Raw genomic sequence first — 22,242 nt, forward strand, 5'->3', positions numbered from 1 at the left:
CGCCGGACCCATGAAAGGAATAATTAAGGCATCCCATTCCCAATATCTGATTCGTTGCAATACTCAGCTCGGATTACCTAATCGGCTAAACTTCGCATTCTGGAACTCGGCGTTACTTTAATGGTTGATTCACATAATTATTCTATCTGTAATAATGATAAAGAATATTTGTTGGCCCTGACAATAATATTTGATGCGCAAGAATCCACATTCGAGGCCCTGCTGTCAAGGGTCTGCGTGAAGCGATACTGAAATGCGCCAGCGGTGACGGAATCTGCAAGGCACCCGAGATGACCACGTATCTAACAACTGTCGCCCTATTTCATACTCCGAGTAATCAGAAAACGAAGACTTTCAGAGATTGATCGGCGTGCCGTCGCAGGTAGTTCCCACGAATTATGGAAATTAGTAAGGTGGACCTTTGAGTCTTGACTTTTGGCGGCCCACGTTGTGCGGTTTTCTATGAGCACGTGAAATAAGAGTTAGATAGTGTGCACGGGGTACGAAGACTCTCTTCCCGGACTACGGATGTTTCTCATTTTTCAGGTGCTCGACTTGTACCAAACATCTGCAGCATTAATTGCGCACTATCTAAAAATCCTAGTAAACACTCCGTTTTCCTTCGCAAACCGGCAGGCTTGTACGCTATTGTCCTCCGTTCAATAGAGTACAATGATGATTATGGATATACTCCATCGGTTGACTGGACTGCCCAGTAGTGAGGCGCTGATCGGCAAATAGACGCCAGCGCAATTCTTGTCCTCCAATCAGTCATTACTGAGCTCCAAATTAGCCGCTTCGTTGGAGCATAGGGTTTCGGACCGTTTACTTTTCGCTCATGTGCAGAGTGACCCGCTTCTCGAACATTGGAGCTAGCGTGCGTAGGGCTGGCGATTGCGGATAGAATGATGGATACTTCCATCGAGACTGAAGGATACTAGACAAGAGTAGTGAGACATGCGTGCCGCATAACCGGTAGGAAATAAAGACACAGGCCAAACTCGTCATTCCTTCTCCCATGCGGCGACACACATGCCGATATCCTTTCTCGAATATGAGCCTAAGCATCAGAGATTCCACACTGTTTTAAGCCATTGAACGATAGATCCACATAGCTTGCGAGGTTTGTTGAGTGGCACCAGAAACGAGGTCATGGGCTTAACGGCGGCCCTGAATGCCCTCCGAGACCTGATGAACAGCACTCGTGTCAAATACTGGCTTGCACCTCCAAGGAACCAGCATGGCGGATCGTCACGAGCTTGTTTGCACGAATCCTAAGCTCCTATTCCAGAGTCGCCAAATGAGGGGACGCGGCAGCGATATATCATGTGCGGCTGTGGACAATATATGCAGGATGGGTATCATGGATTAGAAGAGCGCGGCGTACTCTGTGGTACTCGGTAGTGTGTTGCGATCAAGTCATTCATTTTTCCCCGGTTTCTTCCCTTTAAGTTGCTCTTTAATTTCTTCTTTGAAGAACTGGAAAAACTGCTTTACGGGACCGGGACCTGAACACCCCAATCAGCACTCCCAATCGGCAATTCAAAATCGGAGCGGTCTTACCCATATTTTCTATGTTGTTGCCGCCCATCTCTTCCGCAGGCGTGCCATGTCTCAGCCGTTGAACCTTCCCATGCACCCTGCCCACCATGCGATGAAAACCTGGGCTTCTCAGCAGCTTTGGGGGTAGATCAGTATCGTAATCAAATGTGAGAGACCTAGAGCGCGCATACCTGGGTTGTCAGCCAGACCTGTATGAGAGATGTGTCAGTCAAGTTTCGGAGCAATGTCTTGAGGCAGTTGAAATGTCGGCCTACCTCGATTAGTGTCCACGGCGAAAATCGCATTCTTGAAGCCGCAATCCCCTTCACCCTATTATCCGTGTGCCGAGTATGGTGTTGATGGGTTTGTTGATACCTCAGAGTGCGATTGTCAGTTTGAATGAAGTCCAGGTAGCGGAGGGGGTTGTGAACTGATAGGTTTGTCAGCAACATCAATGCAAATTCAGCCCAATCAAAACAGGGAATAGTATAAGCCCACAGCACAAAATGACCCTCATCCGCCTGCAGAATTCTGGTATCTCAGGACTGCGCTTTGTTCTACAAGCTTCATTGCTTGACAGACAAACTGCTGTGAGAATTTGAGACATGTTATTCTGAAGACAGCACTTCATCTGTATCTATGTCTCTTACCTCTCTTATAATAATGCTTGGAGCGATATATTCAAAATCATAGGTTGCCAAATTACATCACTGCTTAGCTTCATGATCAGCAATGATCACTGATGATCTTGATAAACATAATGCGATGATAACTCCTTGATGGAGAGTTCTGTTGTTTTCCTTGGTCCTGAAGAAGACTTTTATCTTTGGTTCTCTTTGGTTTCTCCAGCAATGTATTTTCAACCTTTTCCTATACTAATATAGAAGTTGCTCCTGAATTTCTTCAACGTCTCCTGACTCTCCCCTTAATAAATCTACCCAGTACTAGCATACAGTCTACGACGTGGGTGTCGCGTGCTGTTTGGGAGACCTTTAAGCATAATTTCGCAGTGCCACTTGTCTTTCCCTTGCAGCGAACTCCTGCCCTGGCGCTCACGGTGGACGTGCACGACTTCCCCGCTACGACGATTCATAACACCGACAATATTAACCGGACGAAAGTCAGCTCGATAAGCGGCCTTGTCCGTGTGCGATCCAGAAATCTGGCCGAGCAAATCACGCCGAGGAGCAGCTTCCACAGCTGTCTCGATCTATCGACACTACAGATATCATCCCTGCCACAACCACCCAACGGCGCCGCTGACGATCGGCCCGGCGCCTCGGAGGGGCAGTCTCTCACAGCGCCAACATCCCGCTCTCGATCCCCTGACACCCTCAGCTTCCGCAGCGACTCTCGAAAGCTTGCCTCGAAACGGAAGCGGGTTTCACGAAAGGCGCGCGGCGTCCTGGGCAAGGTTCGTGCCTTCCAGAGGCTCGCTGCCGCCAGGATGGCGCATCCCACCATTAAAATCGATACAAGCGTCCAGGCCAACAAGCGCTCGCACCCGGATAATGAGGATGGAGCCGGGGTTGTGGATGGATCAGATGATGACAATCCGGAGATGGAGCTGGGGGATAATGAACATGTTCCCCCCTTCCTTCGCCAGTCGGTACTTGGTTGGTTTGCCTTGAGCACATATTTTCTGCCACGATAAAGTTCATGGGCTCATTACTTCTCTACATCTAGACATCCGTCATAAGTTCGAAGAGCTGGAATACATGCAAGGAACTCGAATCTTGGAGGGGTCCCGGGCGAACGACCCCTCGCACCGTTGGGCGCTCGACGCGGATCCCGAAGTCAGGACTAGGAATCGATATGCGAATGTACAAGCGTGGGCGAACTCTCGCATACACCTACGGGTTCCTGAAGGCGAATGTGATTTTATAAATGCATCACCTATCGTCCTTAGGGATTCGGTTTCGCAAGAGGAAAGGAAATATATCGCAACACAGGTAAATAGCGTCATTCTCTGGTGTGGAAGAATAATGCTCAATCGACGATAGGGTCCCAGGCTTGACGACCTCTACCACTTTTGGAATATGGTTTTCCATGAAACCGGAGAGGTGGCAGTGGTTGTCATGCTTACACAAACGATGGAAGCGGGTCGCGAGAAGTGCTCCCAGTACTTCCCGCTCGAGATCGAGAATCCGACGATGTATCTACGGCAGGATAACAGCAATCCCTACATGGAAAGCGAACAGCAAGAGTCGGAAGGTGGAGACGTGCTTGGTCACATCACCCTCTTGGAAAGCACCTGGGATCCAGAATGTCGTTCCGAAATCCGACAGCTCCAGCTCACATTGGGCTCCGATTCCAAGACGGTGTGGCATTTTTTATTTGCAGGTTGGGCAGATTATTCTAAACCTGTTGGCGAAGATCGCGATGCACTCCTCCACCTGATAAAGCTGTCAGCCTCTAAAGCTTCCTCTCCACAGAATCCTCGAATTGTTCATTGCAGCGCCGGAGTCGGGCGAACCGGCACCTTCATTGCACTTGACCACCTCTTACAGGAACTGGAGTCAGGTCAACTATTAAAGGTCACTGATGAAGACACAGACCCTGTATTTGAGGCGGTGAACCTGATGCGCGAGCAGCGAATGATGATGGTGTATAACGAGATGCAGCTGATTTTTATATACGAAGTCTTGCGCGAGCAAGCTGACATCATTTTAGAGAAGACATATGGCATCAGCCATCAGCGGTCGGTTGCCAGGTCCGCTAAAATAGCGAAACTATCCGAAGAGGACTATCTACCTGCATCCAAACCGGAGTTGGAGGCTGCTGGGGACCTTTCTGATACCAGGCCCCCTGAGCACTTTGGTACTGATTGAACTCTTAGCTGATCGCACTGGTAGCTGTTGGCTTGTCGGACGGCTTCCTTATATGATGCCCTGACGTATATCTTATATCCTGTCCTCTCACTTCCTCTTTCTTTTATGACTAGTCATGAACTTTCTCCTTATACATTGTCTTGGCCCTCTTCATTCTGCGCCTGGCCTTGCCGATTTCGTTATCTTGACTGACTTTTATTACTGTAACTGCGACTGTTGTTCTATTTCCTCGCAGGTCTCGGGCCGCTTCTGTGACGGCTAGATTTGCTTATTGTATGTTGTTTTTTAGCTAGGAATACCTAGCCATAGCCTTAGAATTCCTGCATCATATTTGGCTTCGATGATCAGGATCTATGGCTTAGAGCGAGCGGCATTACTTACTTTCTTCTACCCATGCAGATGAATTCTGCGTCGATACCACGGAGCACGGGAGTTATAATAGTCAGCCATGGCAACTCATGCATCCAACGCTGACTGGTATAGTACGCAAAGAGACTCAAAAATGTGCCGTACGCCAACGCAATTGGGCTTATTCTGAAGTAAACCTGAAACAAGCGAAACTTCCTTTGCGTATTCAATGTAATCTGTATTCTAGAAGGGCTAAGATTATAGAGTCTCGTAAATTTCGAACAGGATTAGGCGGATTGAAGGTATGACTCGATATATATATCCCGCATTATTGCTTGAACTTGAAGCTGAATATTTGTCTCCTAACTCTTAGAATACTGCGAAAGTAGACTCTTGCAGTTGAGATTTTTGCCTACAAAACTATCCAGTAGATCAACAAAAGAGGAAGGACACAAACCACGGCTGACCTCTTCGGTGGCTTATTTACACGCTTTAACCTCATATACCATGCCAACGAAACTCGAGTCCAAATATACACAGGGAAAACGTGGGTCATAGCGTGAAGAGTCTGGAGAATCAACCGTAGAATGAAATCATATCAGGCTGTCATGGCAAGAGTACGTAGCATTTCTTCGTCAACGTGGTTAAGACAGAGAGACATCAGGTACCGAATATGGCGTTATGGCGGAGGGCAGTTATATCGTGAGTAGAGCTAAAATAAGAAATCGTGGCTACGTCGGGCCGTATCATCAGACCGATCCTGATAGCGAAACGCGAAAGAATAGAATCGTTTCGGGAAAGGGTAATAGTTCACTTCTGCTCAGGAACCTCCCTACATAGCCCAATACCGGCAGTACGGAAACAGCTGCAGTATTGAGGCAAATAGTAGAAGGTAGCCCAACTTAGTCGTTCCTCTTTCCTTCTGCGAGACCCTTCTGATCTTTATCTGCAGCAGCCTTCCCAGTCAAGCCGCTACTGGGGTCGTCGCCATCTTCCGTGTCCCAATTGTCGACAGCATTCTCATCCCAATTATCAACCTCCTGCTCTAGGTTGACCACACCAGATTCCTGCGGCTCTAGTCGCTCTCTCTCACGGTGATCCGGGCTCATACCAAGCTCGACATCGTCTTCGCCGCCCTCCCCGAGAGACCCGAACCGGGACTTGCGCCGCCGTTCCAACATCCGCCGGTGGTACCAGCCGCATAGCCCGACTGCGCCGAGACTTCCGACGATATTGGCAAGCAGGTCGAAAGGGTCGAAGGACCGACCGTTGGGGAGAATTCCCTGGAGGATTTCGGATCCGACGCCGAGGGCAAGGGTGCAGATAACCAGGGTCAAATGGAGCGTACGCCGGCGGGAGGTGTCGGGGATCCAGTAGAAGATGAGGGAGAGGAGGAAGAAGGTGACGACGTGAAGGAGCTTGTCATTTGGTTGTAGATTGGCAGGGATGGAGGTCGATTCGCTGTGTGGAAGAAGGCCTACGTAGGCGGATAAAATTAGGAGGAAGATGAAGGCCCCTGTATATGAGCAATTAGCTGGATGTACTACAACGAAAGTTGTCTGATAGAGCCGGCGCGTATAGGTAGAAACGGCCTGGTTGCCAGGAAAAAGGGAGAAGAGCGGAACGTACCCGCAAAAGGATATCGGATTCGCATGGTGGAATCAGACAGAATGGTTATCACGAAGGAGAATGAAGACAGCTTCGATGGGTTGAAGCTCTGAAGCTTGCCTGATGTTGGTTCACGTCATGTGCAATTATACGGGATTGTACAAAGCTGGATAAGATTGCATGAATAATTATGAAGGCCACCGTCCCATCCATAAGGTAACACCGGTCTCAATGACAATGGACTGACAATGCCAGGCCAGTATCTCCGTATAACTATTTTCTGGAGGAATAATAAGTGATCAGAGAATATACTCCATCTATTTCATCCGCGCCTGTCCTGTCCTCCTGAAAGCTGGTTCCTTCAAAATTGCACGGTTGGTCTGAAACTGCGGCGACCGTTCTTGCTGGTCACGGCTCCGACCTGACTTCACCTCATCCATTCGCGCAGAGAACCTTGTACAGAGCCGGTGCCTTCGCCATCCAAATCCTCGCCGTTTCATCCTCCAGGGCTTTGGAAACAGCGTCCTCTGTTTCTCTATAACGTGTACTTTATCTCTATGTATTTTTTTACCGTTCAAACCCGCTCGTTGTTGGCTACCCGAATCTGATTATAACCGTGGAGAAACGAGCCCCCTCGCCCGCCCCAGAACCGGGGTTTTGGAGCGAGCATGTCGCTCGGACACCACAACGCCTGGCTCCCCCCAGGTCACGTCCGGCCCCCCGACGACATGCATGATGCGCGGACCTTCAATGGCTATCCAAAACCTTTTTCCGGCTCCAGAACAACCCAAATGCGCAGCTCCATCGACGCCGACGGTCCTCACGCGGGCAATCTGATATCGGAGGCCGACACTGTTTCGGAGGAAGATCCACGTATCGCTCTATTCCGCGACTTGTATAATCGCACTGAGGCGAAAATCAACGGCTTGTTTTCGGGCGAAAAGCTACCGGAGGACACTCTCGACGATGCCGTCGCCGTCCTCGAGGGGGCTGAAGCTGAGGGCAAACGCGCCGACGAACCGGCACCCCCCAAGAAACCTGCGAGAAAGCTCGATGATGATGATTACGACGACTACGACGATGACGATGACGACGACGACGCGAAGCCTGCATTGTCGCCCGCGTTAAAGGTATCAGCCCCTGCTCAGCAACCTACTGCCCTGCCGTCGCCAGGTCGTCCATTCAGCGCCTCAATGCCCCCAGCCGGGGAAGGCACAAAGGAGGCAAAGAAAGAGAGCTTGGAAGATATTCGGAAGAAGCTAGAAGAAGACAAGAAGGCCACAGAAGAGGCGGCCAAGAGAAGCTTCCACACCCTGTTCTACACACTGGAAAACGATAGAGATGCAATGTTGGATCAGCAGCGCTTGGAAGAATCCGAGAGACAGGTTGAGGCTGAGATGTCCGGACAGGCCAGTGCCGGCAATAATGCAGCGTCAGGACCAAGCGGATACGGCTCGTTGAGTAGTGCCAACCTTGGCGCGTCAAGCTTGACCTTAAAGAACCTGATCGCAAGGATTGACATGAAGCGCAATATGGTGCAAGCTTCTGATGCCGAGCTTCGCAGCCTGATGAGCGAAGTCCGCAAAAACCGTAGCAAATGGGCAAGTGAAGATAAGATCGGCCAGGAGGAGCTCTATGAAGCTGCGGAGAAAGTCCTTAGCGAACTGAAAGCGATGACCGAGCATTCGTCTGCATTCTTGACCCGCGTTAACAAACGCGATGCGCCTGATTACTATAACGGTGAGGTCGCCCTCTCTTTTCCTTGTAGCTTCATACTAACTCTGTCTCTAGTCATCAAACACCCAATGGATCTTGGAACAATGACTAAAAAGCTGAAGGCCCTCCAATACAAATCCAAACAGGAGTTTGTGGACGACCTCAACCTCATCTGGTCGAACTGCTTTAAGTACAACACAAACCCAGAGCACTTCCTCCGAAAACATGCCATGTACATGAAGAAGGAAACCGAGAAATTGGTGCCGCTCATTCCTGATATCGTTATTCGAGATCGTGCCGAGGTTGAGGCGGAAGAACGACGGCTTCAGCTTGCTGATGACGGAGGAGAAGAAAGTGACGATGAGCCTATCATGTCATCAAGAGGCCGAAAAGCCCCGGGGAAATCGTCCAAGAAGGGTGCTGCCCCAGCTTCAAAAACTCCGAGCGGTTCTGAACCTCCAGCTGGCTCCGGCTCACAACCGTCGGCGCCTGTACGCTCCGACTCCGATGCTGCCATGGAAGGAGTACAGAATGGCTTTGCAACACCCCCTCCCGGCACGTCTACGCCATCCGACCCCGCTGGTGCGGGTCTTGCCACATCTGGAGGACAAGATGATAGCATGGACCTTGATGGTTTGGTAACGCCGCCCACCGCACTCAGCGCGTTGGCCACGCCTGGTGTAGAACTTGCCGACCCTGAATATAAAGTGTGGAAGCAAGTCACGAAGAAAGACAGAGCACTTATTGCTGCGGAAAGACATCGTCTCTTCAAAGGCGATAAGCTGAATTCTGACGAACCGGCTCTTCTTCGCACGAAGGCGGGTATGAGAAGGTGGCTCAGGAACCAGCAACAGATCTCAACCGATGGGGATAGTTCGAATGACCTTGGGCCAAAACCGAATGCCGCCAGTGAGACGCTAGCTGAAGGTATAGAAGTTGAAGAGGACAGAGTGATTCCTGACTATTACGATGTTATGTCTGGTATACCAGATCTTCCCCCCCATCTGTTGTGGAGAGAAGACAGCGAGGGAAATCTAGTGGACAACTCAGAAGAGTTTTTACGGGTCCTTCCCAAAGGACTCTTCACCCAGCCGGACAGCAAGCTTTCTCGAAAGATGGATGCAAATATGAGGCAAATGCAGGAAACCAGGAAAATTTGCTCAAAGATTGGTATCGTCAAACAAATGCAACTGCAGTCTCAGGTAGGACCATGGTATTGGCCTGAACAGCAGCATGCTAACTTCTCCCAGATGTACCAGAATCAGTTCCAGAAGTATCAGCCAGAGCCCTTTGTTGAACAGGATGTCGAGCCCCATGTTATGAATGACAACGGACCTGTGATCGCCCCATGGGTATGCAAGGCCGCTCTGCAGCGTTCAGTAGCAAAGATATTCTACCACACTGGCTTTGAAGAATATCAGCCATCGGCTATCGATGCTGCGACCGATATGGCTTCGGACTTCTTCGTCAAGGTTGGACAGACATTAAAATCGTACATGGAAGCGCCGAAAGTTCCCGTGGCAGACACAGTGGAAGCAACTAGCTCACCGCAGTGGAAACGGGCCTACACCGAGCCAGAGATGATGCTTCATACTCTGTCCTCCGTCGGAATCGACATTGAGGGACTAGAGTCCTATATCAAAGACGACGTTGAACGTCTTGGAACGAAGCTCGTGACTGCGCATGATCGCTTACGCTCGCTTCTTTCTGAGCTCCTTCGTCCCGTCCTGCAAGATGGTGGTGAAGATGGCTCCATGGCCTTCGCCGACGGTAGTGAACAATTTGTCGGCGGTGATTTTGCGGAAGATATCGACGAAGACTTTTTTGGCTTTAAAGAGCTGGGCTTGGACAAAGAATTTGGGCTGGCCACGCTTAGCGTGCCATTGCATCTTTTGCAAAATAGGATGTACAACGCGGCCCAGGCGCAAAACACAAAGTAAGTTATCCGGACCGCTGCCTAGTCTTCAATACTAACCAAGACTCCAACAGTACCTCCCAATCCGTTACAGTTTTCCCCCCGCCCCCTCCGTATCCACGCATCACTACCGAAAATGTATCTTCGCAGATCGGCTTGGTGCAAGCCTTTTTTAATGCCAAATTACAAGCGCGCAACAACGAACCACTGGTCGAGGACCTCGAATTACCTCCTAAGCAAAGGCCATCGGCTGGTCGACCCCGTCTTCCTGCCTCTGGGAAGATCCCGCCACCTTCTAGTCTCCCTGGACCAACTTCAAGTCCACAGAAGCGGCCACTGCCGCCTTCAGTTCCTGGATTCAACGCAAACAAACCAGGAAGCTCTGAACCTAATAAGAAGAAGGTCAAGAAGAACAGTGGCGTGGCGATGGGGGTTGCTGACGCTCCCGGTGAAGACGAAGCAGCAACAGGAACCGATGGGGCGAAGGCTCCAAACCTAAAATCTGAGGGCTCCTCTAACGACCTCATTAACGGCAATGTCGGAGCCGAAACCTCAGACGCTCCTGGTGCTGAAGATTCTACCAACGCTGACCAGGTTAAGGGTAATGACAATGCAGTGCCCATCACCAACGGAACTGCAGGCGACGCGGCATGATGTATGACCATGGTATAGGTATAGAACTCTTCGGTTAATGATCTCTTCGACTGGGTCTGTTGGACGGGTATGCTGCTTGTTTCATGGGATGCAGCACTTGTTGGTTGTTTGTCTAGAGCAAATCGGCGTCGGTTGTTCGGCTTGTCCTTTCCCTTTTTCTTCGGTCATTTTCTTCCCTAAATTCACCTATTCACCTACCTACTTCAATTCCATTCCCCATGTGTTACTTGAATCCCTTTTATTTCTTCGTCTTATTCTATCTTCTTCACTCACATGTGCCCACTTTACTGGAGGCCCACTTGCGGTGCTCCAACAGGGCCCTTCCAGCTTGTTGTTCTACCTGCCTATCCATCTACCTATACCTATAACATACATCGGAATCACATCTGATCTATATCCTATCCCTCTTCATCCTCCACGTGATATTCCAGCATTATGGTTAGGCAGCTTTTCCTTCGGCTGATCTTGTCAGCATTGAACGCGAGTTGCAAAGCTCTAAGGTGGCCTCTGGGAATCTGAAACCAATATCCCCCAAACCCTGGAGGAGAACTGCGATGTACTGTGTCTCACAGATTGGTTCAAAACAACCTCATACAATGCTTCACGGTCTTTCTTCCTGCGCCTCTAAATGTGTTCTCTCTTTCCTGCCTTTCCCTTGTCCTTGGCTGCATCTATTGAGCTATCTATCTACGTTTTTGCACTGAGCATTTCACCTCAGGGACCGAGCTCGAGCATAGTGATACAATAATGTTTTGTTTATCCAATTTAGTTCTTCATAGACTAAACCAAGTAACTACATAGTTGGGCGTGTACATCCTTTGGATCAGTCTACGGCTCCACCGCGGCGCCCCCGATCCAGTGCTGCGTTTCAAGACTACTACGTATTTCTCGTGCCGGTACGGAGTAAAGTTGCATCTGTTTATTCTTGTTCGAGTTGGGGGCTCCCAGGTTTCCCTCAATTGGACTTGCCTTTCTGTTGCTGGACCATGTTTCGTAAGAGACCCATGACTACTGAGGCAACGCTCTATAACCCAAACATCTTGAGGATTGGGACTGACAGTCGCCGCAGCCCCGGAGAATGACAGAGTGTGAAGCTTACGCTACGTAAGCACGCTACAAGCTACGATGCAACTTCAGGCGCTGCAATCAAATAACATGGAACTATCTGAGAACTTGGGGTCTTCTCTAGATACATGATGATTCAGGCAACCTCTCCATCGCCAAAATCTGGTCCGCTTCAAATATTGCAGCTCAGTAGAATTTGCATTAAATCCAGGAAATTTTGTCCCTGAGATTGCTGTTCATGCATTAAAGAATGACATAAATTCCAATATTCAGGCTAAACCAGGTATTAGGCAACAAAGATAGAAGAAGTGCACCAAGATCGAGATTGCTCTCCTAACTACAATCGCCTCGCGCCCCTACAGCTATATAGCATCTCTCTAATTGTACCATATGCTAAGGGGCAGACGGTTCGAAGTGCCATGAATCGGCAGAAGGCGAGGATCCGCTTTCTTCTTCTTCGGCTTGGAGTTGGTTAATTTGACCTCAGGTCCGCTCTGGGGGCCAGAGCTTGCAGGAGCACCATCGTGATGACGTACACGGTTGGAGATAAGGTGTGCATAGTAGATTGCAGGGACTGTGGCTCATTTTAGTATAGCTCCTGCCATGGATGACCAAACCTACATAAAGAAACTGAGGTGGTTGAACGCATATATTGATAACAATGATCGTATATCATGTTCTCGAGCTCCTGTGGCCGGTGCTTGATCTCGTCAAGAACAACATGATAATGAACAGGGCGACTAGTGCCCTGCAGAGCAATGTGAGAGTACAGCAGGAAGTCCCAGTCATGGGGGCTGGTGACGTCTCGCTCGATGAGAGTCCCAGGCAGCGGATTGCCGTTCTTGTCAGCAGAGTTATAATCACCTGGCCTGGGAAAAGCACGAAGATGGTGACGCTTGTTGGTAATCACAACGGTGAACTTCCCCTTCCACCGATCCTGGGTCAACTTCATGAGTATCGCTTTGATATCTGGAATCTCCTGTCTCAGGACATGCTGAATCTATCCCTCCGAAACACCGTCACGGAAGTAGTAAACGTTGTCTGGACCCCTACCTTCTCCAACTGTGGACATCCATTCACGGATAAGAGGCGTAAGCATGACCTCCAGATTGGCGGGGGCTATTATCTCAACGCGCCCGCCATTTGCCTCGCACGCTCCCCAATACCGGCCCCCAAATTGGCCCATGCAAACGGACATAGCCGCCAGCGAGGGCAACGATACACCCGTCGGAATATGAGAGACGTCGGCACCAATGATCATAGATCTGCGTTTCAGTGCAGCCTCCGATACCCTGGGAACAGCACGCGCAGTGGTTCCACCAAGCTTAGCATTAATTTTCACTAACACATTCGACATGCATTGGGGGTTGTTCTTAGCCACTTGAGCAGAATGCATGACCTGGGATGGCATTCCCCAGCGGCAGTCACAAGACTTCTTGATTCGGGAGTAGGTGAAGGAGTTTTTGGCGGGTACGATAACAGCAAGAAGCTGGGGATCTCTTTGGAATCTGACTCCAGTTGCGTTGTAAAGTTTCTTAATGACTTCCCCAGTATCTTCCCTAAGCTCAAGCACAATAGGGCGTGTTTTCACAGTGCCATCATGGCCAGAATATGCCTCATCATAGAGTCAACAAAGGCTTCCACTTGTGTTTTGTTGATCGCATTGCGCTTGCCTGGGAAATACCCAACACCCCAAGCTTCAAGTGGCCGTTTGTTCGGCAAATAAACTTCTTGCCGCGTAGATCCCAACGGCCATTTGTGCCAGGGTTGGTGCGTTGCCTGCCGCCAAATTCGATTTCCGGAGCAGGCAGAATACGAGCCTTGGTACGAATCATGCTCTCATCTACCCTAAGATCGAAGGCCCTAAGGACAGGATCACCAGCGTGATTGAGCATTCGCTTCGACTTTGAGATGGACTGCAGGCGGTCTCCAGGTCGAGAAGCCGCATACCTTATCATGTTGGACGTCTGAAACCCATTGAGCTTCCACATGTACCGATGCAGCCCGTGGATGGTCAGCAGTTCCATGGGATAGATAACTCCCTTCTTGGTCATCTCGACAATAGGAAGATCCCAGTGGTCAAGCACGAAGTTATACTTCATTCTAAAGTATGCTTCAATACTCATCCGCTGGGTTTTCCCACTCGCGTGGTTTTTGATTTCAAGCATGTAGTCCCTAGCATTGACGTTGAGGAGGCCCTTGACCATGAAGGTCGTCCCCGCCGGGACGGGACAGCCTCTATAGTGTGGCCGGACTCCAAGCTTCTTAATACGACGGTGCACCTCGTAGAAAGTATGAGACTCGGTCACGCCACCATGACCGTCCGGAACCGGCCTCAACAAGTGCGCCAAGTACTGGGGATCACGGGCGTCTGTTATCGCCCGGGCAGCACCCATAAAAGAAGTGCGAGCCCAGAAACAGGTGTTTGAGACATCGACATTGACGATAAGTTTACGGTTCTAAGCAATGTCAGTCAGATGTTACCGCTTGCTCTAAAGATGGCGCGCAGACCAAAGCAGGTCGGATAGCCTGGTATACGCCCTTGAAAGCCAGAACGCCGCTACCAATGCCTTTCTGGTCACCAATCTCATCGTAAAAGCAGCGACGAATGGCGAGTAATTGCCTACTAGGATTTTCGCGGAGAACATGATCTAAAAAATCTAGGGTAGTCAATAAGAAATTCGAATTCAACGTCAAGCATGTCACTTACTTAACGCCTCTAGAACAGCCTCTGAGACAGATGTCAGCCCATGCAGCCATGCGTTCAAACAGCCAAGTTAACGGCCTTGGTTGGACGAACGACCAAACGAAAGGTGTTGGGGGCTCGACCGGCAGGACGACCCTGCCCTGCATCGAGGTCGACCATGACGTTGAGTCCGTTGGAGTAATAATTCAAAGACCTATATTTAATGAGCTATTATTTGAGATCATTAAGCAGAGAACTTACCATGCAAGCTTCTGTCCGTTGAAGATGATTTGTTTCAGGGCGTTCAAGCGAGCCCTGGACTTCCAAAAATTGTTGATAATGACGCTCTTTTCCGCGCCTTTTCCGATATGAACCTTGGGGTCACGTTAGCAGAAATGGCTCATGTAAGACCGTATAGAGCTATCAACAGGACGCAATACTCACGTCGTACTGGTAGACAGTCTTGCTTGGGAAGTTTGTGACTGCAAAGGCGTTCATCTGAACTTCGATCTCCTTGCCAGTAGGGTTGAACCCGGGGCGAGCAACGGTCCCCGCAGGAACGGAGTACTTTGTATCTTCGTCCGCAGCACAGACACGAAGGTGGCGGAGACCGCCCTCAAGTTGGCCAACCTGATTGAGGTTTTCCATAGTCAAGGCAATCAAAAGGTGCAATTGTATAAAGCTAGAGAAGTATGAATACGCCTGAGAAGTATAACAGCTGGGCTGATAGAGTAGGTCGGATTGCGAAATAAGAGGAGCTCAGCAAGGACGGGGAAAGGTATATATATATCTCGGAGCTGGCCTCGTTGATGGTGTCGCTACTTGAAGTGCAACATTAATGAAACGGGAATGAGGCAGACAGGATGGATATAGACTTGGTACAATAATGTCTGGGTGAAAGCTCCAAATGCGATGCTAGCGCCACTTGGGGGACAGCAGGAGTGAACTCAATGGGAAACACAGGATTACGCTATGTTCGGGGTGACACGCAAGAGGCAAAGACGGAAAAGGAACCGGCATGAACAGAACTGTAGAATGAGGAGGCTTTGACAATTCCATAGTGTAGTGAATTGCAAGGGAAATGTGTGGTAGAGGGGTTGAGATTTCGTTTCAAGCAGCAGACAAACACCGACTTACTTACTAAATGGTCGATGTTAAACGTGCCATAAGGCAGGTCGATGTTACGGCACATATCTGTGAGCAGACGAGGCCGGTCCAAGGCGGGTTCACCGACATTACGAGGTCCACTCTGGGCCATCGTTGCGGTTATGCGGTTAAAGTAGGTGTTATTTAAAACGCCGTTGAAGATATCAGAGAAGATTGGGCCGCTGTTGACAAAGTCAGATAGAGGCAGCCGGACGATGAATGTGTTTCTGCTCTTACCAAAGGACAGATAAAGGTACTTGAAGATTCGAAAGAGTTTCCTAGGAGAAGATCTATCTGCGAGGAGAGATTGAGAAGTCTTGCGAAAATGTGGAGGGTGATGTTAGAGTTGAAGATCAACGAAGGAGGAGGTCGAGGTTGAAGAGTCGTTGACGAGAAAGAGACCTCGTATGGTTGACGAGATCTGAAGAGGAGAGAGAGAACCGGCAGGAGGAAGGAGAGGAAGAAGAATTGAAGGGCGGTTTCATAGATCCTTCCCAAGAAGGAAAGTAGGAAGTGAGACGGATTGCGGTGAGAATTCCAAGCGTCGTTTCGGATACTCTTCGAAGATACTGGCGAACACTTTGTAGAATTTCGTCGGCTAGGAAGGCGATGTGGAGGAAAAGATGAATCTCAACGAATCTGAGGGGTTGAGGAGGGTTGTGTTAGAGAGAGAAAGAGGCAACCTAGCGGGCAGGGCGACATATGAAGAGAAATGAGCTCATTCACCTACTTCCTCGTCTTCCACGGCAACCAGCTCAATTGCTGGAGGCTCAATGCCTTTGAGACAGTCAGCAACCGTCCTCCTTTTCCGCTATGTACAAAGTGCAGCTATAGATGCCGAGGGCATTTGCAGCATGCCTACCGATGATTCTGCACTTGGCTGGAGCTTGTGAAAGGTATATAGAACAGGAGCGCTGCTTGCTTGCTCTCTTGGCAGACAAGTATTTAAGTGAGGGGTTGGAAAAGAAGGTACACAGGCAAGGGGGCATCAGTACGACGGGGTAGGTGACCATACTTTCCTAGACAAACCGGGCGTTTCTGCTGATAACTTGGCTGTGAAGTGCGATTTTGTGAAGCCGAGCATAGACATCCAAATTACGATATAGAGGACTTGTTCGAAGCCTTCTAATAACGAATCCCAGCCAAGAAACGCAGCTCTCATGGGAAGGCTCGCTGAGATGCCTTCGCTTCCTTCCTCCGCATACAAAATCTCGCACAATACCCAGAGCTTCGAGTACATGCTAAAAGCTGGTGAGACCGTTGCGGGGATAGAACCACCCCTCCCTCCTTCAAGCCTGCAACCTTCCCCTACAGCGGACGGTAACAATCTATCTACCAAAGCCATCTGCTGCAGAGACCAAGACCATCGTTAAAGCCAGCTTCGTGTTCGATATTTTAGCTCAAAGGCACGATACCTGCCTTGTCTGAGGGTGACGGAAGGGACAAACAGGGATGTTTGCATTGGATGTAGGTGAGGGAGGTTACAGAAAGAGAGTTAGTGGGGCATCATCCCTTTTATCCTCTCCCAAATTTCGAGAATGATCTAATATCTATGTGCGTATCAAAAGGAGCCGTGTCGCTTGAAATACTCCCCGGCAGCAGAGAAACAAGGGCACTTGCCGAGTCTTCGTTTGACTCCATATCCTGGGGAGGGGTCAGTGGGATCTCTTGTTTGGGAACGGCTCCGGAGGCTGCCAAATCGCTCGCGCTGGCCATAAGCACTATGACTGCCCAGATTCCTCACAATCACATTGAAAACCGCCCGAGCTTCGGGTATACCATGCGCTGGCATGTTCCCCGTATAGCGGCATCGCCTGTGTGTATCTCGTTGGGAAGACATATTAAGTCTACACGCATGCCACGCGTACACTGGCAAAGCCTCATCTGATTCTAACCTCTCCCATCGGCTCTTCAATTGTGCTGAAGTCTCGCCACGCTTTGTGTTATAAATGCAATGGCAGTCCTGGTAGTGCTCTAGGAGTAGGCTATATGCTGACCTTTTTTTTGGCGGGCGTTGCTTCCGGCGGTGCGAAAGACACTTTAGGGCTAGCTTTACAGCAAATCGTGGTCTAGCATAAATGGGGAAATAACCATTAAGTTCAAAATAAGGTCCAGAGTAAACAGAATTATTTCATCTGACGTCTTCATCCTTTTACTTCACAAAATACTGCTAGAGTACTCTGGACCCTTGAAAGCCCTAGTTCGGCCCTGGCCGCTTTGATGTGGGCGCTTGCCAGTACCACCGTAACGTCTCGATGACCCAGCATATTCCAGCCTTGTGACAAGCATTGTACCTTATACATGAAACGTGATCAATGAAATAGAACATAAACTGCTTTCCTACGTGACTGAGGCGGTGGATGGACGCTTACTGGGAGGGTTAGTGTTAGAGAAGCACTCGGTGCCCTATACAGAGAATGACCATGTGACCTCCCCTTTCTTTTGCGCTAACTTAGAGTGTGGAAACAGAATACACAGTAGATGACTTGGCTCTCTACAATGTCGTTGAATTGAGACGTCTTTATGGACATGGTCATTCCCTCCGGTCATTCCGTCGCTTACGTACCAATTGGTCACTCGATGCGAAGGCTGGAACCGGTCACTAACTAGCTGTTAACGAATAGATGTATTGAAACTAGAACTAACTGACCAAGAGAATACGGAGCCGCCTTAGAGAAAGGTTGGGTCCGAGGCTGGGCTGCGGATTGCCGTTAGTCTGATGTTTAAGGCTGCGAACGTGCAAGAATGTAAGGTGTTGCAGGACAGATTGGCATACTGCCCGTGCACCGGGGCTAAACGCTAGCGTGAGTCTGGAATTACGCCTTTCTCAATTCATTAAGTGCAGAACCCATTCAAAACTAGGCTGAGGCATGAGGTACGAAAGCAACAGAACTACGGAGGACTCCGTACAGTAGACTTGAATCCAAGCTGGTATACGGCAGGGAAAGGATGGAATAATTGATCAGCATCATATCTATTATCTTCTTGGTATCTCAGGGTCCCAAATCTGTACAGTTCGTAGTAGGTGGGCAAGTAATCCACCAGAGCCAAAAGAGTATTCCGGCCAGAATATCCTCAGCAAGGCCCGCAACGTAAAGACGAAAAACGCCGTCATCCATGAAATGCAGAGCGTACATGTCAACCACGCCACCTTTGTAGTAATAGCCGCCATCATTTGGTCATTGCGAGAAGAAGGGTAGGTATCAGGACAACAAATAGACGCTTGTACGGTAAATACTAAGTAGCTAACGATATGCCCCTGCAGATCCATGAATCAGTCTTCTTTGAGAGGCAACGGGGATTCAATGTGTCTTACCGGAAAAATGTTGTCCCCCAATGGTTGTTTGTCCTGTTCCAAGGCCACGGGCAGACTGAGGAAGAGGTATTTGCGATATGGAAGCTGGCAGATCTAACCGCCGGACAAGGTCGACCATCTTCTCCGCCGAGAACCGACCAGCGGTATACGTTGAAGCCGGCGGGATGACGCTTAGTAGATATACGATGTCGCGAGGCAAGGGCGCGGGCGAGCCTTGAGATCGATACTGAGATCCCGAGCTTGGGACCTGAAGTGTTGTTTGGGTTCGTTTCTGCTGGTCCAATTGCCGTCTCTGCGTCGTTGTCCTGAGTGGTGACTCGCCCCGGACGAACTTGCGTGGCCGTGACATATCATCGTCAAAGTCTTCTAGCGGCCTTTTCGGCGAGTTTGTGACGGAGGCTTCTGGAAAGCGGGATGAAGGAGTGCCATGGCGGGATGGGACTTGACCTCCGGGGTATACTGTCTTTGGCCTTGTCTGAGAAGGAGAGATGATGGGCCGGAAAGTAGTAGGGTCGAAGTTGGGAGCGGAAAATCGGTGAGCAAATTGCTCCAATGTCGGGTCATCTGGGAACAACTCCCGCATACGAGTCTCCAGGTTTATGACTTGAACCAAGTCGCCATATCTCGACTCGTATTCATGGAGGAACGCAAATATGGGCTTGGTTTTGTGTACGTTTTCAGGGTTGGCAGCGAGCTTCCTCACCGTCATCTCAAACACTGCTCGGGCGTCTGAAAAGATTAGTTAATGCACCAAGCCTCGAAACAGGGTAACTTACTAATAATATCATTGATATCAATCAAATGCTTTAAATATTCGAGGGCGAAATTCTCATCTTCGGGAAAGAGTTTGGCACCCCGCTCGAAGATCTTGGTGGCAGCCGGATCCTTGTAGCAGTGATATTCTATAAGAGCGCTTGCAATATAGACATCGCTAGTAATGCGGCCCCTCTTGCGAGCATCTGCAAACACCTGCCGTGACCCAGGGACCTCCCCAGGCTTGCCCTTGCCCTGGATGCGGCGCATGGCCCGCATGAGCGCAATCCACGCGAATGACACTGTCTTGGATAGGATACCAATCTGTATAGAATGTGCATGCCGAACCGCTTCAATCTGGGCGTTCTTAACAGATTCTTTTGCTTTCGTCTCGCTCTGATCATCGTCGTCATCGTCATTCGCCGCTGGCTGAGTATCGAGTTTCGATCTGAAGGTTTCTTCTAGCCGCGCAACATCTTGGGCTTCTCGAGTGCGCGCTTTGGCGATCAAATCGTAGAGCGCATCAAGTAGCCTGTCGTAGGGCTCCCTCACTTTAGCGCCTCGCTTGATGGGATCTTGTTCGGACTCAGAAGTTATTTCGAGCCGGTCTGCACGCTTGAACGCGAGCAAACAACTTTCCGGGTTAGCGTCTATGCCGTTCTTCAGGAACTCGTTTCCTTCTGTCTCCATGTCATTCAGAAAGCAGAAATCAGCCGCCTCAAACCAAATCTCGGGGAGAAATCTGAGTGCCATGAGGGCTTGCTTGTAAACATAAACCACACGGCCTTTGTATGCAGCCAAGTCGTCTTCCTTCAAAACAAGGGGATCTCCCTTCTCCCAGTTAATCCAGCGTTTCCATATCTCAATTTGCTGCAAATATTCAATGTCGCCTTCTGAGCCAGGAACAGGCGGCAATCTGGGGAGCGTTGTCCGGTTTAGATCGCGGGTGAAATTTTGAAGTTCCGTATAAGAGCTGCGTGCAGTCATGTATGAAGGTGACTGTTCCTGCAGAAATTTCCGTCCCTAGAAAAGGAGTCAGCGTGATTTTTTTCCGAAGGACGACCAAGCTCACTGTAAGTTTATTCAAGCCCATTTCGAATTGATCATATTCCTTCCATAAAATATTGACAGCTTGCATTGGGACACAGATGGCTCTCTGGTAGGCTTTCCGGAGCAAGTCCATTTTTTGCTGATCCTGCCAACCGGAACCGCCGACGTTACCTGGCCCAGAGCGGATGAATTGGATATAGTCGGTCCAGATAGAACCAGACTCCTTGTCCATACCAATATGTTGGAGAGCCAGCTCATAAGCCGAAGAGATGATTTTCCGGGCCTGCCCAGTTGTGTCCGTTGATAAAGGATTACGCCGCCGAACGTAGTCCAGATATACCGTCCACAGTTGGACAGCTGGAATGGTAAGAAGCGTCCTATTGAAAATCTGCTCAAGGCGGAACAACTCGTTGAGTTCAGATTCCATAGTCGCGTATGCTACCCACATTTCGGCCTGCATAGATCAGTAATTGCCGTGGGTATGGTATGAGGTTGACTTACAGATAGGGGAAACACCTTCAGGAACCTTTCATATACATCCCGAGCACTATCAATTCTATTGCGACTCCTGTGCTCGTTAATCAACTCGAGCCAGGCAGGGATGTCACCTCGAGGATCTTCCCGAATCCTGTCTTCCAGTATTCCAACTCGATCATGGGGCAGGCGACCCTTCGCGGTAGATGGAGAGTCCGGTGCCGGAGTGGCTGTAGCGCTTTCTCGTGCGATCTCAGGCTGCAAAGAAGTACGTGAGCTGTACAGTTTCTGGCCTAGATCCATAGACCCATCATTCTTAAAAGCGAGAGAAACAGAAGAGAGAGAACTATTAGGAACATTCTTCGCGCTGGCAGATTCTTGCGCAGCTTCATCCAATGATACATCAGGGGTAGAAGTAGCTTCATTTGCATTTCCTGGAATGGGCTGCGAAGGTATAATATTCATGTCCTCGACACCTAGTACAGCTGGCGGCTCATAATCCGCATCCCCCGCATCATCCTCATCCTCATCCTCAACCACAAACCCACCGATAGTTCTGGTTTTCGGCTGAACAGAGACACCGGTAGCCGGTACTGACGTCGAAGCCTGAGACTCGGGTCGTGAAGGTGGCTGAGATGGGTGGGCATTGCCAGCAGGGTCCGCGTCTTGGCGAAGGGATGGCTGGGGTTGTGAAACTGAAGTGGGAGTGTCTGTTTCTTGGAGATGAAGGTTTTCTGAGGGAGCAGGATACTGGTCTTGAAGTGTGCTTGAGGGATCATATTCATCAGAGTCCGACGCGTTCGCATTCTGATCTTCAGCGCCGTTATAACCCATTGAGCCAGCATTTATGGCCTGGGCCTCAAAGAAGGCCTTCTCAGCATCGTCTTCGGCCATGAAAATGGGTATTGGCCTGCCCGGCGGTTGAACACAATTAGACTGTCAGCTGTTAGCGGCTCCAGCTCGCATGCAATGCTGGACTTCAAGTGAGGGGCACCCACAATGATACAAGCGGAAGCCGACACAGATTCGACCTAGAAAGTAGTATTAATAAGACCGATTAAGCACAAGCGACGATTTGAGAGGGATAGGCAGAAGTAAGCGGCAACGGATAAAATTCGTTTGTTGCTGAAATGTGCAC

At 49.7% G+C, this 22,242-nt stretch overlaps 5 protein-coding genes across 5 annotated transcripts; 2 read left to right on the top strand and 3 right to left on the bottom strand.

Annotated features, from left to right (window-relative positions):
* Positions 1 to 2,336: 2,336 nt before the first annotated feature.
* ptpB (tyrosine protein phosphatase PTP1) lies at positions 2,337 to 4,938 on the top strand. Its single transcript, XM_073735719.1, has 3 exons — positions 2,337 to 3,158; positions 3,229 to 3,494; positions 3,546 to 4,938. Exons 1-3 carry the CDS (start codon positions 2,990 to 2,992, stop codon positions 4,371 to 4,373), a joined length of 1,263 nt encoding a protein of 420 aa, XP_073599209.1. The 5' UTR covers positions 2,337 to 2,989; the 3' UTR covers positions 4,374 to 4,938.
* A 12-nt stretch (positions 4,939 to 4,950) lies between these two features.
* Positions 4,951 to 6,428, bottom strand: BDW70DRAFT_129970 (VanZ family protein). The gene is made up of 2 exons (XM_073735720.1): positions 6,351 to 6,428; positions 4,951 to 6,237 (listed from the first exon to the last, which is right to left on the bottom strand). The coding sequence occupies exons 1-2, from the start codon at positions 6,373 to 6,375 to the stop codon at positions 5,624 to 5,626; spliced, it is 639 nt and encodes a 212-aa protein (XP_073599210.1). The 5' UTR covers positions 6,376 to 6,428; the 3' UTR covers positions 4,951 to 5,623.
* A 569-nt stretch (positions 6,429 to 6,997) lies between these two features.
* On the top strand, positions 6,998 to 10,614 carry BDW70DRAFT_147976 (SAGA histone acetyltransferase complex subunit SPT7; the record flags this gene model as incomplete). The annotated part of the gene is made up of 5 exons (XM_073738796.1): positions 6,998 to 8,069; positions 8,121 to 9,247; positions 9,296 to 9,981; positions 10,035 to 10,308; positions 10,357 to 10,614. 5 exons carry the CDS (start codon positions 6,998 to 7,000, stop codon positions 10,612 to 10,614), a joined length of 3,417 nt encoding a protein of 1,138 aa, XP_073599211.1.
* Positions 10,615 to 12,056: 1,442 nt separating this feature from the next.
* BDW70DRAFT_147977 (putative eukaryotic translation initiation factor eIF-2C4) lies at positions 12,057 to 15,013 on the bottom strand (the record flags this gene model as incomplete). The annotated part of the gene is made up of 10 exons (XM_073738797.1): positions 12,057 to 12,253; positions 12,301 to 12,679; positions 12,716 to 13,294; positions 13,324 to 13,406; positions 13,496 to 14,138; positions 14,191 to 14,339; positions 14,390 to 14,408; positions 14,450 to 14,579; positions 14,627 to 14,739; positions 14,810 to 15,013. The coding sequence occupies 10 exons, from the start codon at positions 15,011 to 15,013 to the stop codon at positions 12,057 to 12,059; spliced, it is 2,496 nt and encodes an 831-aa protein (XP_073599212.1).
* Positions 15,014 to 18,503: 3,490 nt separating this feature from the next.
* Positions 18,504 to 22,213, bottom strand: rna14 (cleavage polyadenylation factor subunit RNA14). The gene is made up of 6 exons (XM_073735721.1): positions 22,103 to 22,213; positions 21,132 to 22,014; positions 20,653 to 21,084; positions 19,604 to 20,603; positions 18,828 to 19,556; positions 18,504 to 18,770 (listed from the first exon to the last, which is right to left on the bottom strand). The coding sequence occupies exons 2-6, from the start codon at positions 21,996 to 21,998 to the stop codon at positions 18,757 to 18,759; spliced, it is 3,042 nt and encodes a 1,013-aa protein (XP_073599213.1). The 5' UTR covers positions 21,999 to 22,014; positions 22,103 to 22,213; the 3' UTR covers positions 18,504 to 18,756.
* Between the last annotated feature and the right edge of the window lie 29 nt (positions 22,214 to 22,242).

Source organism: Aspergillus foveolatus (assembly GCF_047715535.1).
Source record: "Aspergillus foveolatus strain CBS 279.81 unplaced genomic scaffold BDW70scaffold_7, whole genome shotgun sequence".
NCBI lineage: Eukaryota > Fungi > Ascomycota > Eurotiomycetes > Eurotiales > Aspergillaceae > Aspergillus > Aspergillus foveolatus.

Coding starts and splice junctions, on each gene's coding strand:
- rna14 (XM_073735721.1), bottom strand. CDS start 21,998: ATGGCCGAAGACGATGCTGAGAAGGCCTTCTTTGAGGCCCAGGCCATA. Junction 20,604..20,652: donor TGGGCTTGAATAAACTTACA/GTGAGCTTGGTC, acceptor CTCCTTTTCTAG/GGACGGAAATTTCTGCAGGA. Junction 19,557..19,603: donor TGATATCAATGATATTATTA/GTAAGTTACCCT, acceptor TAATCTTTTCAG/ACGCCCGAGCAGTGTTTGAG.
- ptpB (XM_073735719.1), top strand. CDS start 2,990: ATGGCGCATCCCACCATTAAAATCGATACAAGCGTCCAGGCCAACAAG. Junction 3,159..3,228: donor CCTTCGCCAGTCGGTACTTG/GTTGGTTTGCCT, acceptor CTCTACATCTAG/ACATCCGTCATAAGTTCGAA. Junction 3,495..3,545: donor GGAAATATATCGCAACACAG/GTAAATAGCGTC, acceptor AATCGACGATAG/GGTCCCAGGCTTGACGACCT.
- BDW70DRAFT_129970 (XM_073735720.1), bottom strand. CDS start 6,375: ATGCGAATCCGATATCCTTTTGCGG. Junction 6,238..6,350: donor AATCCGATATCCTTTTGCGG/GTACGTTCCGCT, acceptor GCTCATATACAG/GGGCCTTCATCTTCCTCCTA.